At 37.5% G+C, this 22,127-nt stretch overlaps 1 protein-coding gene across 6 annotated transcripts in view; it reads right to left on the reverse strand.

Moving 5' to 3' along the window:
* Positions 1 to 22,127, reverse strand: part of CDK14 (cyclin dependent kinase 14) — a 223,932-nt gene that overhangs the window by 100,498 nt on the left and 101,307 nt on the right. For all 6 annotated transcript variants that reach the window (XM_083578781.1, XM_083578782.1, XM_083578783.1 and 3 more), the window contains 2 exons: positions 20,098 to 20,160; positions 4,991 to 5,114 (listed from right to left, as the gene is read on the reverse strand). In XM_083578781.1, coding sequence (XP_083434907.1) covers positions 4,991 to 5,114; positions 20,098 to 20,160 — 187 coding nt within the window. The remainder of the gene's footprint in view (positions 1 to 4,990; positions 5,115 to 20,097; positions 20,161 to 22,127) is intronic.

Genomic DNA, 22,127 nt, shown 5'->3' on the forward strand with positions numbered 1-22,127 from the left:
TGGCTGATTTTCACTTTGCTTTCCTGTTTCTAGTTTTTCATTTAATGAACCTAACTTTGTTACCATGTAAATATTCTCTATGAAGATAACTTCTGCTAATTACGCAACAAATATGTGAGTGTGATGCACTAATACATTCTGATTAGTATTTCAGAGTGATAACAAATAATTTAAAGACAACTCTGAATTGCAAATAGTTGAGTAACAGCATAACTGGGTATGCAACAAAAGGAATTATAGGCAAAAAAATAAGGAGAATGCATATGGGCCAGAAGCTAATTATTTAAATACATAGGACCATAACCAACTGGAGTGAAAGTCTGGGAACAATTGGACTAAAATAAATCAAGTAATAGTTCATTAGTTCCCCAGAGGGCCTTTACTAATGCAATGAAATACTCAAGGCCATTTTAGTCTTAATATGGAAAATGAGCAATACATCAGGTAACAAGAATCAACATTGTAACATTTAGGAAACATATTTCTCATTAAAAAGGAAAAATTACAGGGGAAAGCTGTGAATGTGATATTTGACTTTAAAAAGGTTAGGCCATTGTCTTTCCTGTGCGGAGTTCAAAGCAGAACTAGTTTGCAATTTTAAGGCACAGTGTACGTTTTGATCCTTGATTACTACTATCTGAAGAACAGAAGTAGAAAAGGTGCTCATGCGATATACAATATAAGAATTATTATGTAACAGTTAGAGTGCTGGACTATGACCTGGGAGACCAGGGTTCGAATCCCCACTCAGCCATGAAACTCACTGGGTGACCTTGTGCCAGTCACCATCTCTTAGCCCAACCTAGCTCACAGAGTTGTTGTGAGGATGAAATGGAGAGAAGAACCATGCTTACCACCTTCAGCAATCAATCAATCAATCAATCAATCAATCAATCAATCAATCCTTAATACAAGATAGGCATTTTGTTAACACAGCTTCCTGTCCAAGTTCCTCATCTCAGTAGAAATGTTTGAAGAACTTTACGAAATCTTCTCAAGTTGTATTCATACCTGGAAGTCTGACTGAGGGTTAAAGGTGATGCTGCTAAATAATCCCAGTTCAAAAGGCTAAAGGAAAACTAGCAGAGCATGAAGACTGTAGAAAAATCTCTTAAATGCAGAGCTTAAATTATCTGTGGCAATGTTAAAACTCTACCCTTTCTAGCTATTACAGCGAGGCCAACAATATTCTTTGGGCACAGTCCCAGTTTCTCACTGATGTACTTCTGCTTTGTAGAGCCTGTTTTTCAAGTGCCTGTATATTATTTGCAGCCACAAACTGCTACTGAGATTGCAGCCAAGGCCTAAAATAACTAGTACAACCATCTTTTACAAAATAAAATAAAGTACCAGTTACAAGTAGCGCCTACACAGCAGGCATCTGTGCTCAACAATAACTGCACAAATCCAAAATGCAGGTTTGGCTTCCAGAACTTCAACCTCTTTTTCCTTCTCATCTGTATTTCTTTTCATCAGAATTCTATCAGCATGACAAGTTGCTGTTCCTCTACATGACATGTCTGGAGGAGAAAGAACAACTGGGAATTGCCAGGCTCAAGAAATACCAGCCAGCCAATCTATTAATCTAAATAAACAATGGAAAATGTAAGCCGCCCTCGTGTTTTGGCTCACTTCAGCCACAAACACTCATAGACACACATCAATAAAACAATCATTTTGTGCCAGGACAGCCAAGTCCAACTTCCTTCTTCCTACACCCTTGCCCAGTGGAATTCTTAAGTACACTGACATATTGCAACAGGAGTGTTTTTTATGTTTTTGGGGGAATGGGAATAGTTTGCTAATGGTGCATTAATTTATTATTTTATTTTGGCCAGCTTTAACCAGTTAAGGTCATTTTTACCTGCGGCTGCTGCTTTTAACTTGACTTTGATGTGTGTTTTACCTGGTGTGTATTTTATGTATTTTTATTGCTTGATTCTTTATAGTTTAATATATTTTTATTGCACTGTGATTTTATATTATTGCAGCTCACCTTGAGTGGCACAAAGGCACCAAAAGGGTAGGACAGAAGATTTTATATGAATGAATAAACAAATATTGTCACCACATGAAACTTATGGCCAGATGTGACTGGAATTAGATGCATACTTCTACTAGAAAAGCAGTTAGGGTGGCTTGTTAAAATTGCTTCATAAGAAAACACCATATTTTATATAAATATTTACTGCAAAGTTACTAGTCATGTAGCTTGTTAGGATCAAGAATGCTGTAATCTATTTTTTAAAAACCACTACCTTCATGGATACATGTTGCATTTTACATTCTCCTCTTACTCAGCATAATTTTAAATACACTGTACTGAAACAAAAATGAGCCACTTCCTTTATTGCAACATTCCATCATGCCCCCATTCCAACAAAAGATCTCTAAAAAGTTTATAATTCTCAATCTGCTCTACGATCCAAAATAGCAACCTTATGCAAAAGCACTGGAGACTTTAAATCTATAAACAATCAAGTAAAAAAATGTGAAGAAAGGTCAAAGGCAGTTAGCTCTGCAGTTCAAGTTTCACTGTGCGATTAGTTAACTTAAAATATTAGTTTTATTTGCTGGCTACAGCCAGCACATTAGCTTTGCTTTGGGAAATAGATAAAGTATATCAAATTCACACCCAAATCAGCTCAATTTACTTCTCATTTAACTGTAACAGGGAGAACTCGTGCCATATTTTAAAAACCTTTAGAATTTCAACTTAAAGGTAAAGATAAAGGGACCCCTGACCACTAGGTCCAGTCGTGGCCGACTCTGGGGTTGCGGTGCTCATCTTGCTTTATTGGCCAAGGGAGTTGGCGTACAGCTTCCGGCTCATGTGGCCAGCATGACGAAGCCGCTTCTGGCGAACCAGAGCAGTGCACGGAAACGCTGTTTACCTTCCCACCGGAGCGGTACCTATTTATCTACTTGCACTTTGACGTGCTTTCGAACTGCTAGGTTGGCAGGAGCAGGGACTGAGCAACGGGAGCTCACCCCGTCACGGGGATTCAAACCGCCAACCTTCTGATCAGCAAGTCCTAGGCTCTGTGGTTTAACCCACAGCGCCTTGTAATAAAAAGGAAAAAATACCACTTTTCTTACCAAGCAATCCTAATCTTCTGGGAAGGGCAGATGAATGGCCAATGGAAGTTGTGTTGAGTAGATTTTATTGCATTAGCCATTATTTCTATGTATATCATGCTATGGCCAATGGAAGTTGCCAACATCCCACTGTGTGGGTGGGCAGGGAGGCTCACCACTGGAGCTTTCCTTGCTGAGGTGCTGGAAAGGTCTACCAATCACTGGTCAGCCAGAGGTGCTCTGCTGGTGATGGGCCCAGATATGGGACATGTTGGTGACACCTCAGAGGAAGCTGCAGGTTGCAGGCTCCCAAGTCCCTTTGTTTTCCAGACATATCTCCCCAAATGGCTCTGAACAACTCCATCATTGAAGATGGCATAGTAGTAGCAGGGAAAATAAAAACACTTCAGTGAGGGCAGGGAGAGAGGAAAAGGCCACTTCCAGAATCTTCCACCCTATCCCACAGGACTTTGGTGGTAGATCAGTGATGGGATTCTACACACACACGACTGCTCTCCTTTGTGAAACAATTATTTCCAAAAAGCACACCAAACGTGGCCTTCAATTTTTCTCATGCTTTCTTCAATTTTTAATTTTATTAAAAATCCCATCTGTATTTTCATTGTCTTTGATAAATAGATTCACCTTCATAAATGATATTTTAGAGTGCTGCTGTATGGTAGTAAACACAGCCCTGAACTTTTTCTTTGGTGGGAGATTATTATCTATATTTACAAATCCATCAGCTACAACACAATATGCCAGCAAACATGAGAATTTTGTAATTTTTTAATACAAAAACAATGGTTTTCCAAAGGTCTAAGCTCTGAGTATGATTTTTTTTTTAGCTCAGAGGAGATGAAGTGTCCCTGGGATACTGAATTAAAACTGTGAGTTGCACTGTTGACTTTTATAAACTTGTGGTACCAGATCTGAAGGCCTTCTCTTCAGGTTTGAAAGGTCTTTAGTGATTTTGTATTTATTACTCTGAAAAAATAAGCCTTCTCCAGAAGAAAAGCAGGTTCTTTACTGACATCCTATCTGCTGAAATCAACCAGCTACATTTACATTTCTATTTCTTGTGTGCATAATAAGGATAATAGCTTCACAATAATCCTTGTGCAACAACCTTCTAAGAAAATAGAAACATGAGAGCAATATATTCCAAGAGCAGCAAAATCATTTGATGTCTTTGGTGGAAGAGCAACTTTGCATATAACTTTGTAATATTAATACTTCTGAAGAGACAGATTTGCTTTACTATTTCTCATTATGGCAATGTGGGATCATGACCCTATATAGCTTTATCTGGTAGTTTAAATTTTTATTATAGTTTTCACTAAAAAAGTCAACTCATCTTGTATTCAATTTCAAAATATTGTGATACAGTATAAGGAAATAATATAACTTCAATTAAAAACATTTATCTTCTCTTTTCTACCCAAGTCTAACTACAGATTTTCATTAAACACAATGTAGAATAATAATGGGAAGACTCAACACTCCATTGACAGCATGAAAGTATGCTGCTGGAGACTAGTCTTTCAATTAAGAAGCGACCAAGAAACATCCTAAATATGCATAAAATGCTTCAGTGTCTTCCTGAACCCATAACTGTATGGAGAAAATATTACTTACTTGCAATAACAAATAATTTCCTTCAAGTTAAATACCATGCTAATAAGAAAGACTGTACTCAGCTGTAAACTGTAGGATTTCAAACTTTCTAGCTAGTACTGAGACAGGTTACTTCTTTCCATACTCTTGTCATTCAGCAGGATATGAAGTATTTCTATGAATTTTATTTTATCAATCATCACTGTGTCCAGAGTCAGCTTGTGACTAAGAGTAAGACAGCTGAAACACTTCCCACATCATTATAAGACAATCTTTTAATTAATAGCTTTCCTACCAAAATCTGCCAGCTTCAACTCCCCAGTGTCACTGATCAGAAGATTTTGGGGTTTCAGGTCCCTGTGCAAAATGTAACGCTGGTGGATGTACGAAAGTCCTCGCAGCAATTGAAATAAAAATAACTGAAAGAGAGGGGGAAAAACATTGTCTTTATTAATACTTCCATGCAGAGCACTGGCTTCCTTCACAAAAAAAGCAGGGTAAAACACTTCCTTGGCAGCTTTGCTACAGGTGTGATTTTAAAATACCAGAATTTATTTTTAAGCAATGTTTAATATGTAGAGGTAAGAAACATCCATTTCCCTGCATCCAACTCTATTCACCTGCTTTAACAATCCTTAACAATAACTACAAACAGTAGAGTCAATCCCTATAAAGCCACAATTATATTCTGTTTACCCATATGGCCTTAGAGATTAGGTGGTAGCCTGAAGACAGATGTGTATCTTCACTAATTAAAGAAAACAACAGCATATGGAGAAGAGGAAAGGAGAAGAACACAGTGCTGGGACAAAAAATATATATGAAAGTAGTGGAAATAGGATATCAAAAATATATAAATCCCAAAGGCTTTTATTCTCAAATATTTGATACAAGAGTTTATTTTCAAAAACTCAAAATGTGACCAAAGAGGGAATTTTAACTTATTCACAATACTTCTAAAGATAGGCTAACTGTGGGATTAGATATGTTCTCAGTATGCTAATATATACAGGAACTCACTGTGCACTTTGTATTTTCTTATAATTTCAAATCTCATATGAAAGTCACTTGTCAGAGGACTACATCAAATACTAGGTTTGCATGCTGGCAAAATTGTGAGTTTCTTTTTACTGATTTCACCTCAGCATGCCAGATATTAAGGCTACTCTTCAGTAGCAAATCTTTTGTAAAAACAGTCGTAAGGTTATTATTACATGACAAGATAATTGCAATATATCATAGACATAACACAAACATTTTACTTCACCCAGCCGTTAAGCTATTTGCAAACAGTGATGTCCTCTTGTTTGTGTAGGAATATTATACCATTAAAAAATCTCAGAATCAATATACCGGCATGAAGTAGTTCCTAATTAGCTATCAACACAGCACCTGTATGAATTTATGGAATATGATTACTGAATAAACCAAAGGGCAACATGAAAGTACAGAAATGTCATGTTACTGAAGCTGAATATTTAATTAAATGTCCTTTCCTCTCTGCCTGTTCACATGATAGTATATTGTTAATTTCTGAAAGAAACTGAGGAAATACAAGGGTAACAAGTACAGAAATAAATTAGGAAAAAATAACGCTTCAGATGGCATTTTTGACACATTGTATTTTTAAACAATGAAATGAAGCTGGCTAGTATAAATCTTAAATTTTAGATTATACATTATAAAAATAGCTTTCTCACCTCCCAGTACAGGGAGGTTGCTCGGGATCCTAGGAATCATCAAAGTTTATTTTAACTGAGAACATAATAGGCCATATTTATTTATACATAGATCACTTTTCGAGGAACTTTCCCCACAAAGCAGCTTAACCATATCCACTAAAAACCTACTCCACCTGCGCAGGAGTGCATATGTGAAGTGCTCTGCAGTACTGAAGCAAAGTTGTAAAATTTCAATTATGTCACACCTAGGTTTTTTTATTTCAAGTCATCAGTCTGAAAAAATGGCAAGCCACACAGTAAAGACAAATCAACAAAACTTCCTGTTTGGTGGAATACTATTTATATAGAACAAATATTGTACAATGTTATGTTAGAATACACCGCTGTATACCTTGTACCTTGTATGTTAACTTCAATATTGTGAGAATATTATGTTGTTGCCAAATTCCAGTTCTTCATTTAGTGAAGTGGCCTTGTTTCTGTGTGATCATCAATGAGAAATCTTATAAATGTTGAGTTGAACTCAAGTAAGGCACCGCTGGTATGCCTGGACAAAGTGAGGTTCGAATTGCCAGTAAGTTTGGTATTTAGAGCAATGACAAAGTGGCTTAGGATGCCTCCAAAACAATTTTATGGGAAACTCTGAAAATAATCAGGATGTCCCACTGGTAAGGGAAAGGATGGTCAAAAGAGTTCCAAAAAGGGAAACACACAGACAATTCAGACAACATTGGAAGAGATGCTACACATATAGAAGCCTACTTGCTTTTATATTTATTGACAAAATTTCTATTTTTTTTTTATAATATATTTATTGAAGTTTTCAAATAAAGCATATATTAGATAAGCACCACTTATCATTGTCCATTTAACATCTCTCAATTGTTACATGGGACTCCCCCACACCTCCCGCATACACTTACATCATCATTAAATTAATTTCAAACAAATTATCATTTAACTCATCTTAATTAATAATCTTAATTTGGTTTGACATATAATTCAGCCTTAAATCTAATTTAATGGTAGACAATTGTCTGCACTGGCATCCAATTCAGCACTCAGCCAAATTACAATATTTTTGTAAATAAATCTTAAATTTCCTCCAGTCTTCTTCCATCCTTTCTTCTCCCTGGTCTCGAATTCTGCCGGTCATCTCGGCTAATTGCATATAGTCCATCAGTTGCATCTGCCATTCTTCCACAGTGGGTAGCTCCTGAGTTTTCCAATTCTTGGCAATTAATATTCTTGCTGCTGTTGTTGCGTACAAAAAGAATGTTCTGTCCTTTTTTAACACACTCTGGCCGACAATACCCAGGAGAAAGGCCTCTGATTTCTTAGTAAAGGTGTATTTAAACACCTTTTTTAATTCATTATATATCTTCTCCCAAAAGGCCTTCACTCTAGGGCAGGTCCACCAGAGGTGAAAAAATGTTCCTTCATTTTCCTTACATTTCCAACATTTGCTATCAGACGAATGGTATATTTTAGCCAGTTTAACAGGGGTCATGTACCATCTATACATCATTTTCATCACATTTTCCTTCAACGCATTACATGCAGTGAAGTTCAGCCCAGAGGTCCACAACCTTTCCCAATCTTCAAACATAATATTATACCCAATATCCTGCGCCCATTTTATCATTGTTGATTTTACCATTTCGTCATGTGTGTTCCATTTCAGCAGCAAGTTATACATTCTTGAAAGTACCTTAGTCTTAGGTTCTAACAGTTCAGTTTCTAACTTTGACTTTTCCACTTGGAATCCTAGCTTTTTGTCATTTTTAAACACTTCTTTAATCTGAGCATAGTGTAACCAGTCTCGCACTTTGTCTCTCATCTTTTCTAAACTCTGCAATTTCCAGTTGTCACCATCCTTTTCTATTATCTCCCAATATTTTGGCCAGTTGGCCTCCATATTGGCTCTTTTCCGAGCCTTAGCCTCCAGGGGTGACAGCCACCTCGGAGTTTTATTCTCCAGTAAGTCTTTATATTTTGTCCAGACATTAAAAACTGATTTTCTGACAATATGGTTCTTGAAGGCCTTATTTATCTTAGCTTTATCATACCATAAATATGCATGCCATCCAAACGCATTATTAAAACCTTCCAAATCCAAGACATCCGTATCTTCAAGAAGTAACCAATCTTTTAACCAGCAGAAAGCTGCAGCTTCATAATACAACTTTAAATCTGGCAGGGCAAAGCCCCCTCTTTCTTTCGCATCTGTTAATATTTTAAATTTGATTCTGGGCTTTTTGCCCTGCCAGACAAATTTAGAAATATCTTTCTGCCACTTCCGGAAGCACTCTGTCTTGTCTACAATCTGCAGTGTCTGAAACAAAAATAACATTTTTGGCAATACATTCATCTTGATGGCAGCTATTCGGCCTAACAAAGAAAGTTTTAGTCTTGACCAACTATCCAAGTCTCTCTTAATCTCTGACCAACATTTTTCATAATTATCTTTAAATAAACTCAGATTTTTTGCTGTTATGTTTACCCCTAGGTATTTAACTTTTTTAACCACATTTAGTTCTGTCTCTTTCTGAAGCTGTTCCAACTCAATATCTGTCACGTTTTTCCCCAAAACTTTAGTTTTTTGCTTATTTAACTTAAATCCTGCCACTCGACCAAAGTTTTGAATCAGTTGTAGTACTCTTTTCAAACTAGACTCCGGCTCCTGTAATGTCAGAACTAGGTCATCTGCAAAAGCTTTAAGTTTATATTGTTTCGCTCCGACCTGAATCCCTTCCACCAACCGGTCCCCCCTAATCATATTCAGGAGCACTTCCAGAACCGAAATAAACAGTAATGGGGAAATCGGGCAGCCTTGTCGTGTACCTTTTTCAATTTTAAACTCTTCTGTAACCACATTGTTAACTATCAGTTTAGCCTTTTGTTCTGAATATATTGCCTCAATCCCGTTCTCAAACCCCCGTCCCACTCCCATTTCTTTTAAATTCCCCTTCATAAATTTCCAAGATATGTTGTCAAAGGCTTTCTCCGCGTCTATAAAAATTAAAACTGCTTTAGTGTTTATGTTTGTTTGTAAAAGTTCCAATATGTCTATGATGTTCCTTGTGTTAGTAAACATATGTCTGCCCGGGAGAAAGCCTGCCTGGTCTTTATGGATTATCTCACTTAAAACTTTCTTAAATCTTCGTGCCAAAACATCTGCAAATATTTTGTAATCCACATTTAAAAGGGAGATGGGACGGTAATTCTTGAGTTGTGTCTTTTCAGTTTCTGACTTTGGAATCAATGTGATAAATGCTTCTTTCCACGATTCAGGCGCCTTCTTCCCCTCCATTATTTCATTACTGACCTCCAACAAAGGTTGTATCAAATAATCCTTCAATGTCTTATAGTAGTTAGAGGTCAGTCCATCTGGCCCTGGTGATTTGCCCTGTTTCAGACTCAGGATGGCCTGTTCAATCTCTTGTCGTGTTATTTTGCCATTTAAAATTGTTCTATTTTCTTCTGACAGCTTTGCTAATCCATTTCTCTCCAAAAATTGTGTAATCTCTATTTCATCTTGTGGCCCTTGAGTATATAACTTTTTAAAATACCTCTGGAAGCACTTTCTAATCTCTCCCGGGTTCTGAATGTTCCTTCCTTCAACCTCTAAGTTTGTTACTGTATTTAATCTTTGTCTCCTTTTCAACTGCCAAGCTAGCAGTTTCCCACATTTATTTGCCGATTCAAAAGTTTTTTGTTTCATTGTTTTAATCTTCCATTCTATTTCCTGATTTATCAGCTTGGAATATTGCGCCTGATAAAGTTTAATTTCTCTCAGAATCGGTTGGGACTTCGGGTTAGATCTTAACTTCTTCTCCAACTCTTTGATACTTTCCAGAATTTTATCTTTCTTTTCATTTTGCAGTCTTTTCTTTAAGGAATTCTGTTGAATCAAGAACCCTCTCATCACAGCTTTACTTGCATCCCAGATAGTTCTTTTTTCCACCGTAGTGTTCAAATTAATCTCAAAATAGTCCTTTAAGGTTTTTTGGGCCTTCTTTACAATTCTTTGGTCTCTAAACAGGCCATCATTCATCTTCCATCTAAAGGAGCCGATTGGGATCAATGTCATATCCATTCTCAAGGCGTTATGGTCGGAGCATGTTTTGGGGCAGATTTCCACCTTCCTCACCTTAGGTGCCAGACTTCTAGTTATCCATATTTGGTCGATTCGTGTCCAAGTCAGTTGAGCTTCAGAAAAGAATGTTCCTTCTCTTCCCAGGGGGTTTCTAACTCTCCAGATGTCAACCCAGTCCATATTGTCAGTCATTTCAAAAAAGGTCTTAGGTAGTCTTCCCTCTTTAGTAATGTTCTGGTTCTGTGACTTATCCATATTTGTTGATACGACCCCGTTCATGTCCCCCATCATGATGACGTTGTTGTAATCCAGATAATCCAGCATGGTCTCGTGCAACTTCTTATAAAAATCCGATTTTCCTTCATTTGGAGCATAAATTCCTAATATCAAAATTTTTTCTCCTTGATACTGTACTTCTATTGCGAGGATTCTTCCACTTTCATCTTTAAAGAGAAATTTTGGTGAAAGGCTCTCTTTTGCATAGATCACTACACCTCTCTTTTTAACTGTATCCGATGATATAAATTCTTGACCAAGCCTTTTATTTATTAACACCTTTCTATGGAGCCTAATCACATGTGTTTCTTGTAAGCATATAATGTCCAATTGTTCCTTTTTTAAAATATGAAAAATTTTAGACCTTTTTTCGGGACTGTTACAGCCATTTATGTTCCAGCTCAAAAGCTGCAGAGACATCCTGGATAGGTCTGGTTATTCTTTCTGGGGTGGTACCTTGTTCTCCGGTCCTTGAGGATCCGAGGGGGCGGGCTCCCCTGGAAGTTCTGGCGCTGGCAATCCAAGTCCTTTGTGGAGGTCTTCTCCGTGTGCTCCCAAAAACTTGTCTCTATCTTCCACTGTTTTGATTTTGATCTTTCTCCCTCTGTAGGTAAAGGATAATCCTTGTGGAAACTCCCACCTGAAGATAATTACGTTGCTTCTCAACAGTCTTGCCAATTCCGTGTAGTTAGATCTAAGGTCCAGCAACTGCTTAGGAATGTCCTTGTAGATTTCAATTCTCTTGCCCAAAATGTCTAGTGACTTTTCGTAGTGCAGGCCCAAAATCTTGTCCCTTTCCTCCTTTGATCTCAGTGTTATCAAACAATCTCTGGGCTTCTCTGTCCTTCTGACTCTGCCAAGCCTGAAAGCAGATACAATTTTAAAGTCTTTTTCCTCTAACTTCCAAAACTTGGCAAATTCCTTAGTTAGAAATTCAATAAAATTATCTTCTTCCACCTCTGGTATTGACCGTATCCTCAAGTTGGTCTCCCTGTTTCGCAGTTCTGTCATCAAAAAGTAAATCTGATGTTCTCCAACTTGTTTGCTGAGTGGTCTTACTTCTTTCTCAAGTTCTTCCAATCTTTGACTAGTATCTTCAGCCAGTTTACGATTTTCACCTACAGCCTCCTTTAATTCTCCAATAGACTGGGCATTCTGTGCAACTTGTCCAGTCAGCTTATTCAAGCTTTCTGTGTTCTGTTCAATTTTAGCTGTATGCAAATCAGCCTTCTTGTCCAGAGCCTCCAGTTTCTCCAAAATTTTCTCCAAGACAGAGCTACTTGTCCCTGAAGCCATATCTCCCAGGTGCAGCTCCTCTGTCTCACCCTCCCCTGCCTGTATTAGGGAGGCCGCCTCTATGTCTGGAGGCAAAGTGGAAGGCAAGGCCGGCACAGAAGATCTACGCTGTGAGGCTGCAGATAAAGTTAGAGTTGTTTGTTTAGTCCTTCCTCTTCTCCTTGCGCCACTCATTCCAAAGTTATCTGTAATCCAAGGTCAATCCAAGTTGTTCCCATGAGAAAGCAGAGTCCCAGATACAATAGTCAAACAGAGGCCGGGAAAGGGAAAGTAAAACAAAGTCACTGCTGTAAGTCCAAAATCCTCTAGAGGGAGCTTAATACGTCTTCAGGGAAAAGATCAAATCCAAGTTAAACTTATAAATTTAAATCCATGTCTATCGCCTCCACAATGTATTATTTTTAGCAGAGTAAAACTTAAAGCAAAACAGTGTTTCTTACAGTGCCTTGACTGCAACAGTTTCAAAGTATCCAGTTCCAACTCAGAATGTTTCAAAACCTGAATTCAATGTATCCAAAGTTGCAAACTGGTGCTCATCCAGGCAGCTCCAGCACCAGAGATTCTTATTTATTTTATAATCCACTGGTGCCACAGAAGAAGGATATCAATGCACCCCGAATATGACCAGCAAAAGTCAATAGCTCAAAGTCTTTCACTCAGAAAACTGCTTTAACAGGGTGCCAGCATTTGGTTAACGCATAACTTTTTGTCTCCACTCCTCCTGCTCTTTGCTTAAAGTTCAGTATAGCGGGAGATGGGCTTCCTGCTTATCCTCACTCCGTTTTCAGCCAGATTTCAACTTTTTTTTTAAAAAAGTTTTAAAAGTTTCATAAAGTTCTCAAAAAGTTTCAGAAAGTTGACAAAAGTTTCAGAAAGTTTTCAATGTCCAAATTTACTCACGGGTTGTAGTTTCCAAAGTTCAGAAAAGTTGCAGGAAGAAAGGACAGCGCTGACCGGCAACAGCAACGCGGCTTCACTTCGCTGTTTGCGCAACGACCCACAGCGCCGCTACCCCCTCCGCGATCCGGAGCCCCTTACGGGGTCCCTTCAGCGTTTTGGGGGCTGCTTCTGGCGCCCGCCGGGTCCCGAGACCACAGGCTTCTGCCACCTGTGGTTTTCCTGAATGGGTCTCCGCTTCGCCGTAGCGGACGACCCGTTTACAGCGGAGCTCCCTTCTCCTTACTCGGAGAAGGCAGCCATTACCGGTCGCGCCGCCTCCGGAAGTCTTATTGACAAAATTTCTAGACTACCAAATATCACACACATAGTGATCTTATAATGCTTTTCAACATATACATTCAACATTGAACAACAATATACCATATTTAAACCATTCATTAATAAAATACAGCTTGCGGAAAAAACTAAAAACTTTATAACATTAATGAAAGTAATTGCCTCCAAAGGTCTAGCTGAACAGATATATATCATGGGGAAAATAAAAAACAGATTCACATAACGTTAGCTTTGATGCATTTTGAAGTGCAATCAAACTGTTTAGTTAATCTGTAAAACAATCTAAAGTACTGAAACACCACACTTGATGGCCATGCAAAAAGCATGCTTTTGCTGTTTTGCCTTGACAATCGCACTTTAACTGAGGTACTGCTTTCCAATAATGAGGCCTGGGAGCGATGGTGCCATTGGAAGGTCAAATCAATTTAGAGGTTTATGGAGTGTGATATCAATGTGTTAGCAATGATTAAAATGTAAGGGCAAACACATTAAAACCAACAATTTCTCCAATAAAGACGTATCAGCTCTCTCAGCAAGAACTAAGGTTCTTTCCACTCTTTCAGACTACAAACTACAAAATTCTCCAGTTTATGACTTTAGAGATTTCCAACAATTTTGAGACTTAATTATTATACTCACAGTAAGTGCGTACATAAGAAAGGTGACAGAAAATGGAAAACTGAAATGTGGAGGTGGGTTAATATTTTAAAGTGTGCCACTGGAAATAGTTTGAGCACTGAAATTGTAAATATAATATGGAACACCATTAGGGACAGGCTTGCCTTTGAAAGAATCCTCTATGTAACAGCTTCAGTAAAATAAATTATAAAGTTAAAGTTAAGTTTAAAAATAATGAATGATAAGTAGAGAGAGCAGAGGATCTTGAAGTTGCCCTTTAACAGTTAGCACCTAGACAGAAGACTGAGCAAGCACACAGTAATTTTAAATGTGCATCTATACATATAAACAAGCATGTCTGTTTTGTTTTTCAGATCTATAATATTTTGTCCTCTTTTTGGTGATTGGTTAAGTGGTCACCTTAAACACTATATACATAAACCCTTACGTCCCCCCAAAAAAAACCATATCCTAAAACAGATGGTCATAGAACTAAGTAGAGTGACCCTGGGCTTAATCTTTAGTGGTACCCGGGACCCAGTGCAGGATGAAAGTTTTGCTGAACAGACTCAGAACAGTGACCACCATGCTATCAAATTCAACATATATTTATAAGTGGACAATTGCCCAGAAAAACCAACAGTCACATTTGACTTCATTGGCTCACATTCTAGCAGCGACATCTAGACCTACAGATGCCAAGAGAGCAGTGGAGCTGCTGTAATACCCCAAAAGAGGATGACATGCCTTCAAACACAGAAGTAAGACTAGAATTATAACTGCTGGATGGCATTTCCAAATTTCACCAAAAAAGGAAAGAAAAATAAAAAGACAAATTCTGATAGACAACTTCTAAAAACTGATTTTTAGCCCAAGTGTCAAATGTTGGTGGTGGTGGTGGTGGTGATCTCCAATGACAAAGCTAGCTTACCACCACATCCCTGAAGAGACCTAGGTGCAGATCCCTACTTGACCAGGGTGCATTTTAGTTTGTCTTAAGGAAAACCTATTCTTACAGCCCAATTAGCCTTTGAAAGGACATGAAATATGTTAATAACAACCCTCAGAACAACAGGATTTTGGGCCTTCTAAGATAGTGGACATTTCAGGGGCAGAATTTGCTAAAGACATGATTTCCAGATTTTGAACTCTATAGCATAACTACATTCTTACAAGGGACATATATCACACTTGCTTTCACAAAAAAGGCTTCCTTCCAACCAATTCCTTTCAGGACTTTTCCATATGGAAACATCCTACAGTAAGACCACACCACTAAGATATTTATATTTCGAAAAGTACACATTTATACCTTTATTTACTGTGCTTATCAATCTTTCCCGTTTCCTTCACAATGCTGATGTTCTGACAAGTATGATTAATTAACTGAGCAAAATAATACACCTTCCTGATCTGCTAGCATAATGTTAATAGAAGGAAGAAACTGTCCTCCTTGATCAATGAGGTTAAAAGGCTCCTTCACACATCATCACAATCAATGGCTCTTTCAAAATTTAATGAAAATGTTAAAGGAAAAAAACTTGCACAGACAATTCTTGATCGCCTTTCTTTTTAAAAAACCTTGCATATATACAGTATATGCATCATGAGGGATGAGGGTTCAGTTATGGAAATATACTGTAAGGATTATTCAGGTAGTTATGCTTAAAAACTTAGGGGGAAGCATTTTTATTTAATGATCATGCATAGTTCATTAATGTCTAAGTGGAAGAGATAAAATAATCAGTGTAAAATCATGATGATTTAGTTGATGACTGATCACCAGAAAAGCTTATTTTAAAAAATCGATTCTCAATGCCATCTGAAAGAGACAGCCTTAATTTAGCATAACATTATCCTACCCTTTTCTGCACCTGCTTACCCTCTAAAGAGTAATGGAAAACTGCAACTTATCAACTACATTAAATGCCAAATAATCCTGTTTAGTATATCCACTGTAATTAATGGAAAAACCCAGCCATGCGCCACAGACATCACACCTTCTGAGACAAAAGCAGACATTTCAAAGGTGTGTAAATGGATAAAATTATAAAGAAATCATATAGAATCATGAATATTTCCAGAATGGATCCTAGATTTCTGCTCAATCCTGTTCATTGATGTAGGTCTGAAAAAGTGTGCTGCTGATGTAAGAATTTCACCTGCATGCATTCAAAGTGATCTGATTTTAAAAGTCTATTAATAAACACAGGTTAAACTGTATGTGTTACACCAGTATAGAATAACATCTGTTTATTTTACTGTCTACACATGCACTGTAAGACACACACACAGTATATAGCATACCCAGTATATAGCGTATTAAATATTCTCCAAATTCCTTTTTATGCAGGACAATTACTTTCTTTTTTCTTCTATGGCTCCGAAAATATGAAGAGCAATACATATCGTGCTGCTATGTGTCAATCATCTTGGCAGTGTTATGCATGAATATACCTTAGGGAGATTTCAGGAAGGAAAACATACACATTCTAAACAAAGGGGGCGAGAGTAACTCTTGATACAATAAAACAAGCAGGTATATTAGTAAAACCTCCATTAATGCATTAATTTGAATTGCAGGATACATTGAAAAACTGCTGCTCAGAAAGATTATACTCCACATGTATTTACACAGGCATATTAAAATACTTCTTTTTATTTAAATGAAAATGATGTATAATAAATGTTAATGAATTACTCGCTTGTTCTGAACACTCATTGCTTTTGGGTAATTTCCCCTCATTGCTTTTGGGTAATTTCAAGCATAATTACTTATGCCTATAAAAATATAAATATTTATAAGATGGCAAATACCCTAAGGCTTTCACTCTGGTTGTTAATTTCCAAATTGGTCATTAACTTATCCATTTTTCAAGAACAGATATTACTTAGGCAACGTAGTTAAAGGATAATGTTCATGACAGAGAAACATGTGGGACTTTAGAATTTTGATAACATTCACCAAATAAAAAAGCTTTTTATGTAAAATTTCACAACTTCATTGCAATTTCCCTATTATCCTAGAAATAGAAAAAGTTTTATGAATAAATATTGACATGAACTATCTAGCCAATTCTTAGCTGCAGCACAGATATATAGATCAATATTAGGAAGCAATATATCTATATCTATGTATTTATATCTATCTCAATAGATATAGATATATGGATATGCATTAGGAAGTAAGGTTCCAACAGCCCTCAAGAGTTTCACAGCGATACCATTCCTAAGTCAAGGGGAAAGCTGAAATTCCCTCAAATGGATTCTGTGCTGGTTGAAATGCTGCTTCTGCTTTTCTTGACCAAGAAGTTGAAAGTCTTACCTTTCAAAAAAAAATTTAAAAATTCCATAACTGAACTCTTTAATTGTAGCCACTCATGAATGCACATTCTACCTTCCAACATGGAACTAGCATTTGGAACACTTCTACAAAGATGTCTTAATCTTTTCTTATGATGTAATTGTGCTTTTGGTTTGGAAAGGAAATGCCCAAAGAATGATTCAAAAAAACTAGTAAAAATCTTATCTACATATACACACACTGGCCTAGTTTAGAGGTAACAGGAAACCACAGTCTCACCTCTTTTAATCTTAGGACAGAAGGGTATTAGAAGCTTTTCCCAACTGCAGACCATGAAGAGAACTGATTAAGAATGGAAGCAGATGCTTCTCAGGTGTGTGAAAGGTGTGCTTATTCACATAGCAGGAAACATGCTTTCCCATTACGTCTCAACTAGGCCCAGATATTTCATTATTATACACCTACGGTGACACAACCTAAATGGTAATAATTGGAGTATGTGTATATTGTACAACCCAGCAATTTATTTATTTATTATCCCTTTTTTGTTTGTTTTTACAGTGTATCATGGTATTATAAAGGTAAAGGTAAAGGTACCCCTGCCCGTACGGGCCAGTCTTGACAGACTCTAGGGTTGTGCGCCCATCTCACTTAAGAGGCCGGGGGCCAGCGCTGTCCGGAGACACTTCCGGGTCACGTGGCCAGCGTGACAAAGCTGCATCTGGCGAGCCAGCGCAGCACACGGAAACGCCGTTTACCTTCCCACCAGTAAGCGGTCCCTATTTATCTACTTGCACCCGGGGTGCTTTCGAACTGCTAGGTTGGCAGGCGCTGGGACTGAGCAACGGGAGCGCACCCCGCCGCGGGGATTCGAACCGCCGACCTTTCGATCGGCAAGCCCTAGGCACTGAGGCTTTTACCCACAGCGCCACCCATGTCCCATCATGGTATTATAATGCATAGTATAACAAAGCATCAACCAAACTCCAATCTGTCCCATAACAATTTATGTTATGGTTTTGAGGTTATTAAAAATGAACACCAAGAAAACTAGCACAATTTTTTTAAGCTACAGTATTTTTAAATGCTTATTATTATTACTATATATATTAGATTGATATACAAAGAGCAAACAACTCAGAATCGTTTCAGTTATTACAGCAGACATGTGATGAAAGGCAGTTATGTCAGAAGGAAATTTCACCTGCAATTATTTTTCTGCAAGTATACCCTAGAGGAATCCATTACTTTCAGATGGAAAACGAGAAATAAAAATGGATTCCTAATTAGAACAGAGGTTTCCCCGAGACACTAAGGCTACTAATAAAGGAAGTTTATGTTTCTGTGTATTCAGCGTTCTTACTACACAAAGCCAAAAGAAAAAAACACGTTGTTTATTTTTACACAAAAATAAATAGACATGGTTATACAAATCTTCAAAGTAGCCAAACTAGAAGTGAAAATGTGTTGCTTGAATACACTAAAAGTATCAGTATAAATTTCTAGTGCCTCTTCTGAAGGTCTACGAAAAACAACAACTTGAGGCCTTTAACAAGGAGTGCACAATGTTTATTTTGAAACATTTATTGTTACCTCCCCTGGGTGGTACAATGACAAACAAGGAATAAAATAAAGTAAAATAGGCAAGATCTTGTGCATCCACATCAACACTTATTTCTTAGGCAATGCAAACTTTTTTTGGTAGAATGTCTTGGTTGTATTGAGAGATGCCAGACACCTGAAAACTCTTGTGTAAGGATCTGACACTCACAGTGATCCTTCAAGTGCACGTACACATTTTAAAACTTGATTATCCAGTTTAAGATATCCATGTTAATGCTTCCATGTTAGGTTTTGCAGAGGAAGTCATCTTGGTGATCCGGAGCCCAGAAGGGAGTTTTCTTCTGTACTGGCCCTGCAGCTCTGGGGGAAAACTCCCCTTTGAGGTGTGTCACGCTGTTTACATTTCATGACAAGCAAAGATGCACATTTTGGTCCAAGCTTTCGGAGAGGAATGTATTGCATCATGATACCCTATTTTTGCTTTTGTGGTGTTATTTATCCTTAATTATATGATTGATTTTGTTTTACAAGTTTTATTGTTTATTGTGACTGTAGTGTTACTGTTCATCACCCTGGGTCTCTTCAGTGAAAGGCAGAGTACAAATTTCTCAAATAAAATAAATAAATGTAACATTCAGGGATATAAGCTGGAGCAGGATCACAGATTTCTGCAGAATAATGCTGAATGTTCTCACAAGGGTTATATTCCAGTGTTAATGTTTCCACATGCACGAACTCACTTGATTGCCTCCAGAAATCCCACAAGTATTGTGTTGCAGAACCAGAAATTAATCCTGGGGCATTACAACACATACACACTTTCTTTTTATTTAAATTTGAATACATCTATATAATGCAATCAATCTGTTAGGACCACAGCCTTTTCTCATTCTTACAAAACGTACATGGACCCTAACATAGAGAAATAAATCACAATCCTAAATTTAACAATTTGAAGTATATATTCTATGATACAGTGTGTTTATGATTATTTCACTGATGAAAATAATCAAAAAGCAAGGCCGCTGAACAAATATTACCTGGGTGGTCTCTAAGACGATTGACTAACTGGATTCTACTTTACGCTGAAATAATTTGGCTGATTTCCCAGTAGGTAGCCAGATCAAGTTTCCAGCTCATATCCAAATAACAAAAACTAATGTCAGCTGTGCCTGCTAACATCCAGCTTACAAGCAGCAGTAAAAGCAATATTTTTAAAGGGCCAGTTTACTTTCTTCAATCACAAGTCTGCTTGCATTATCACTGTAACATTTCTTACCACAAACAATCCTAATATAATAATGCTTATTTGGAAAGTGGTATCCTACCTTCACATTGTCTGGATGAAGTCCTCCAGGATGTTTGTCCATGTACTGACATAAATCTGTGTGCTTGAAAAGATAAATCCAAGAAAGGGAAGAAGGAGGTATTAATTACTCCTATTGCTACAGAAATGTAACAAATTTTCTACTCAAAACCCACTATTTCCACCAGATGCAGCAAATAAGGGGAATACATGCTATGCTAACATGACCTTCAGGTTCCATCTCGTTATATAGCTAATAATATTGCTTATAAAACTCTAAAATGCAGCTCATTTTCTATCTGGAAACCACAGGAGGGGAGAGCGGTCTTGTGCTCAGGTTGTGCTTGAGGGTTTCCCACAGGCATCCAGGTGGCCACTGTGTGAACAGGATGCTGGACTAGATAGGCTAGATAGGTCTGCTCCAGTGTTGAAAGTTAATTACAGTTACAGCAGACTAGAAGCATCCCAAATGGTTCAAGGCCCACATGGGGCAAAAGATCCTGCAATGCAGGGGGACGGACAAGATGATCCTTGTGGTCCCTTCCAACTCTACCATTATATTATTCTATGTACATACTCATCACTATCTTGTTGTAATATTATTTTTTCATTCACTGCAGTCTCTATTAAAACAATGTTGTAGTTATAAAAACCTCTATTTCCTTATTTACATTTCTAAATGCACTGCAGTGAAATGTGTGTTCAAACAGGAGGTCAAAACCACATAATTCTCTGTAGTCTTGTATGTCACACATTCCTGTCTGCAGTAGAAATTGTTCATACATTAAAACCATAAAAGGAAAGATATGCCTATAGTAGTTGGAATGCAGAATGAAATTTGCAAACCTACATTCTACTAGAAAAATATATGTGCTATTAAAGCCAGCATAAGAAGCTCTACTTAATGTTAAATATAAATGAAGTTGCTTCCAAAGAGAAATGATTTAACAACTGCCATTCTAGAGAAACCTATGTCGTTCATAGAGATTCTGTGTAAGTTGTGCAATAGTGCCTAAACACTGAAAGGAAGTTTAGTACCTTCATCTGCTCGTTCAATAAAAACCAAGTTAATTATTCTACATCTATCACCATGCTGCCCGACATGTTTGGGTTTCAGTTTCATTGGTCAAAAGAATGTTTTGTTTCCTTTACAAAGCCACCCAATATATTTTCCTGGTTCGTATCATTACTTGCTGATATTACTGACTAGAGGCTCCTTCCCTGTTTGCCTGCTCACCCACCTCTTTGCCAACTGCCCTTCCCCTACACTTTTATACCTCACTCACACCCTCGCCTATCACCCACAGCTTATCTTTATCAGCTTGCTTCATAACCCATACTTCCCAGAATACCAAGGAGCCACTTGGGCTCTACAATGCTAGAGAGAATGTTTGGGTGTGATTGTGTCAACAGCCCATTTCATCACACCATTACATAGTGAGACTAGGGCTTCAACAGTTTTCTCTACTGGAAAATGCCCCAGGACATTTTAGAAGCCATTGGGTTCCACCAGTCTCCAAGGGTGGGCAATTCAAACAGGTCCTCCGCCCTTGGGGGGTGTCAATAATTATTGCCACCAATCCAAACTTTACCAGATAATGGTCCAAGTATGACAATAAAATACATAGCATAATGCAGCATAACTATTGTCTTGCCCTTGTAAACTATAGCAAATTAAGTGGAGCAGGATTTGTTTTGTTTTGTCAATGGAGATGGATGAAGAGGTGATATAGATTCTCTGCTTTTCACAGTAGCCACACGTTCTCCACATTGTATAGTTCCAGCCCCCAAAAGTTCATGGGGATGTAAAGTTTGAAACCCATTTTCTAAAATTCCCTTTAGATGACACTATATCTCTATACTTAAAATGCTTATTTATAATTAATTAATTAATGAATATATCATTGAGTATAGCTTCAACAGTTGCAATAAAAAACAAACATGTCTCTCTTTAGAAAAAGGGGCAGGGGAGAGGGAGAGATATTTGGATAAATAGATAGCTAGATTTCATTACTTCAGGGACAAATCTCACAAAAGGAGCTCATACCCAGC

The sequence above is a fragment of the Podarcis filfolensis genome (genome assembly GCF_964270895.1).
Source record: "Podarcis filfolensis genome assembly, chromosome: 12".
Lineage (NCBI taxonomy): Eukaryota > Metazoa > Chordata > Lepidosauria > Squamata > Lacertidae > Podarcis > Podarcis filfolensis.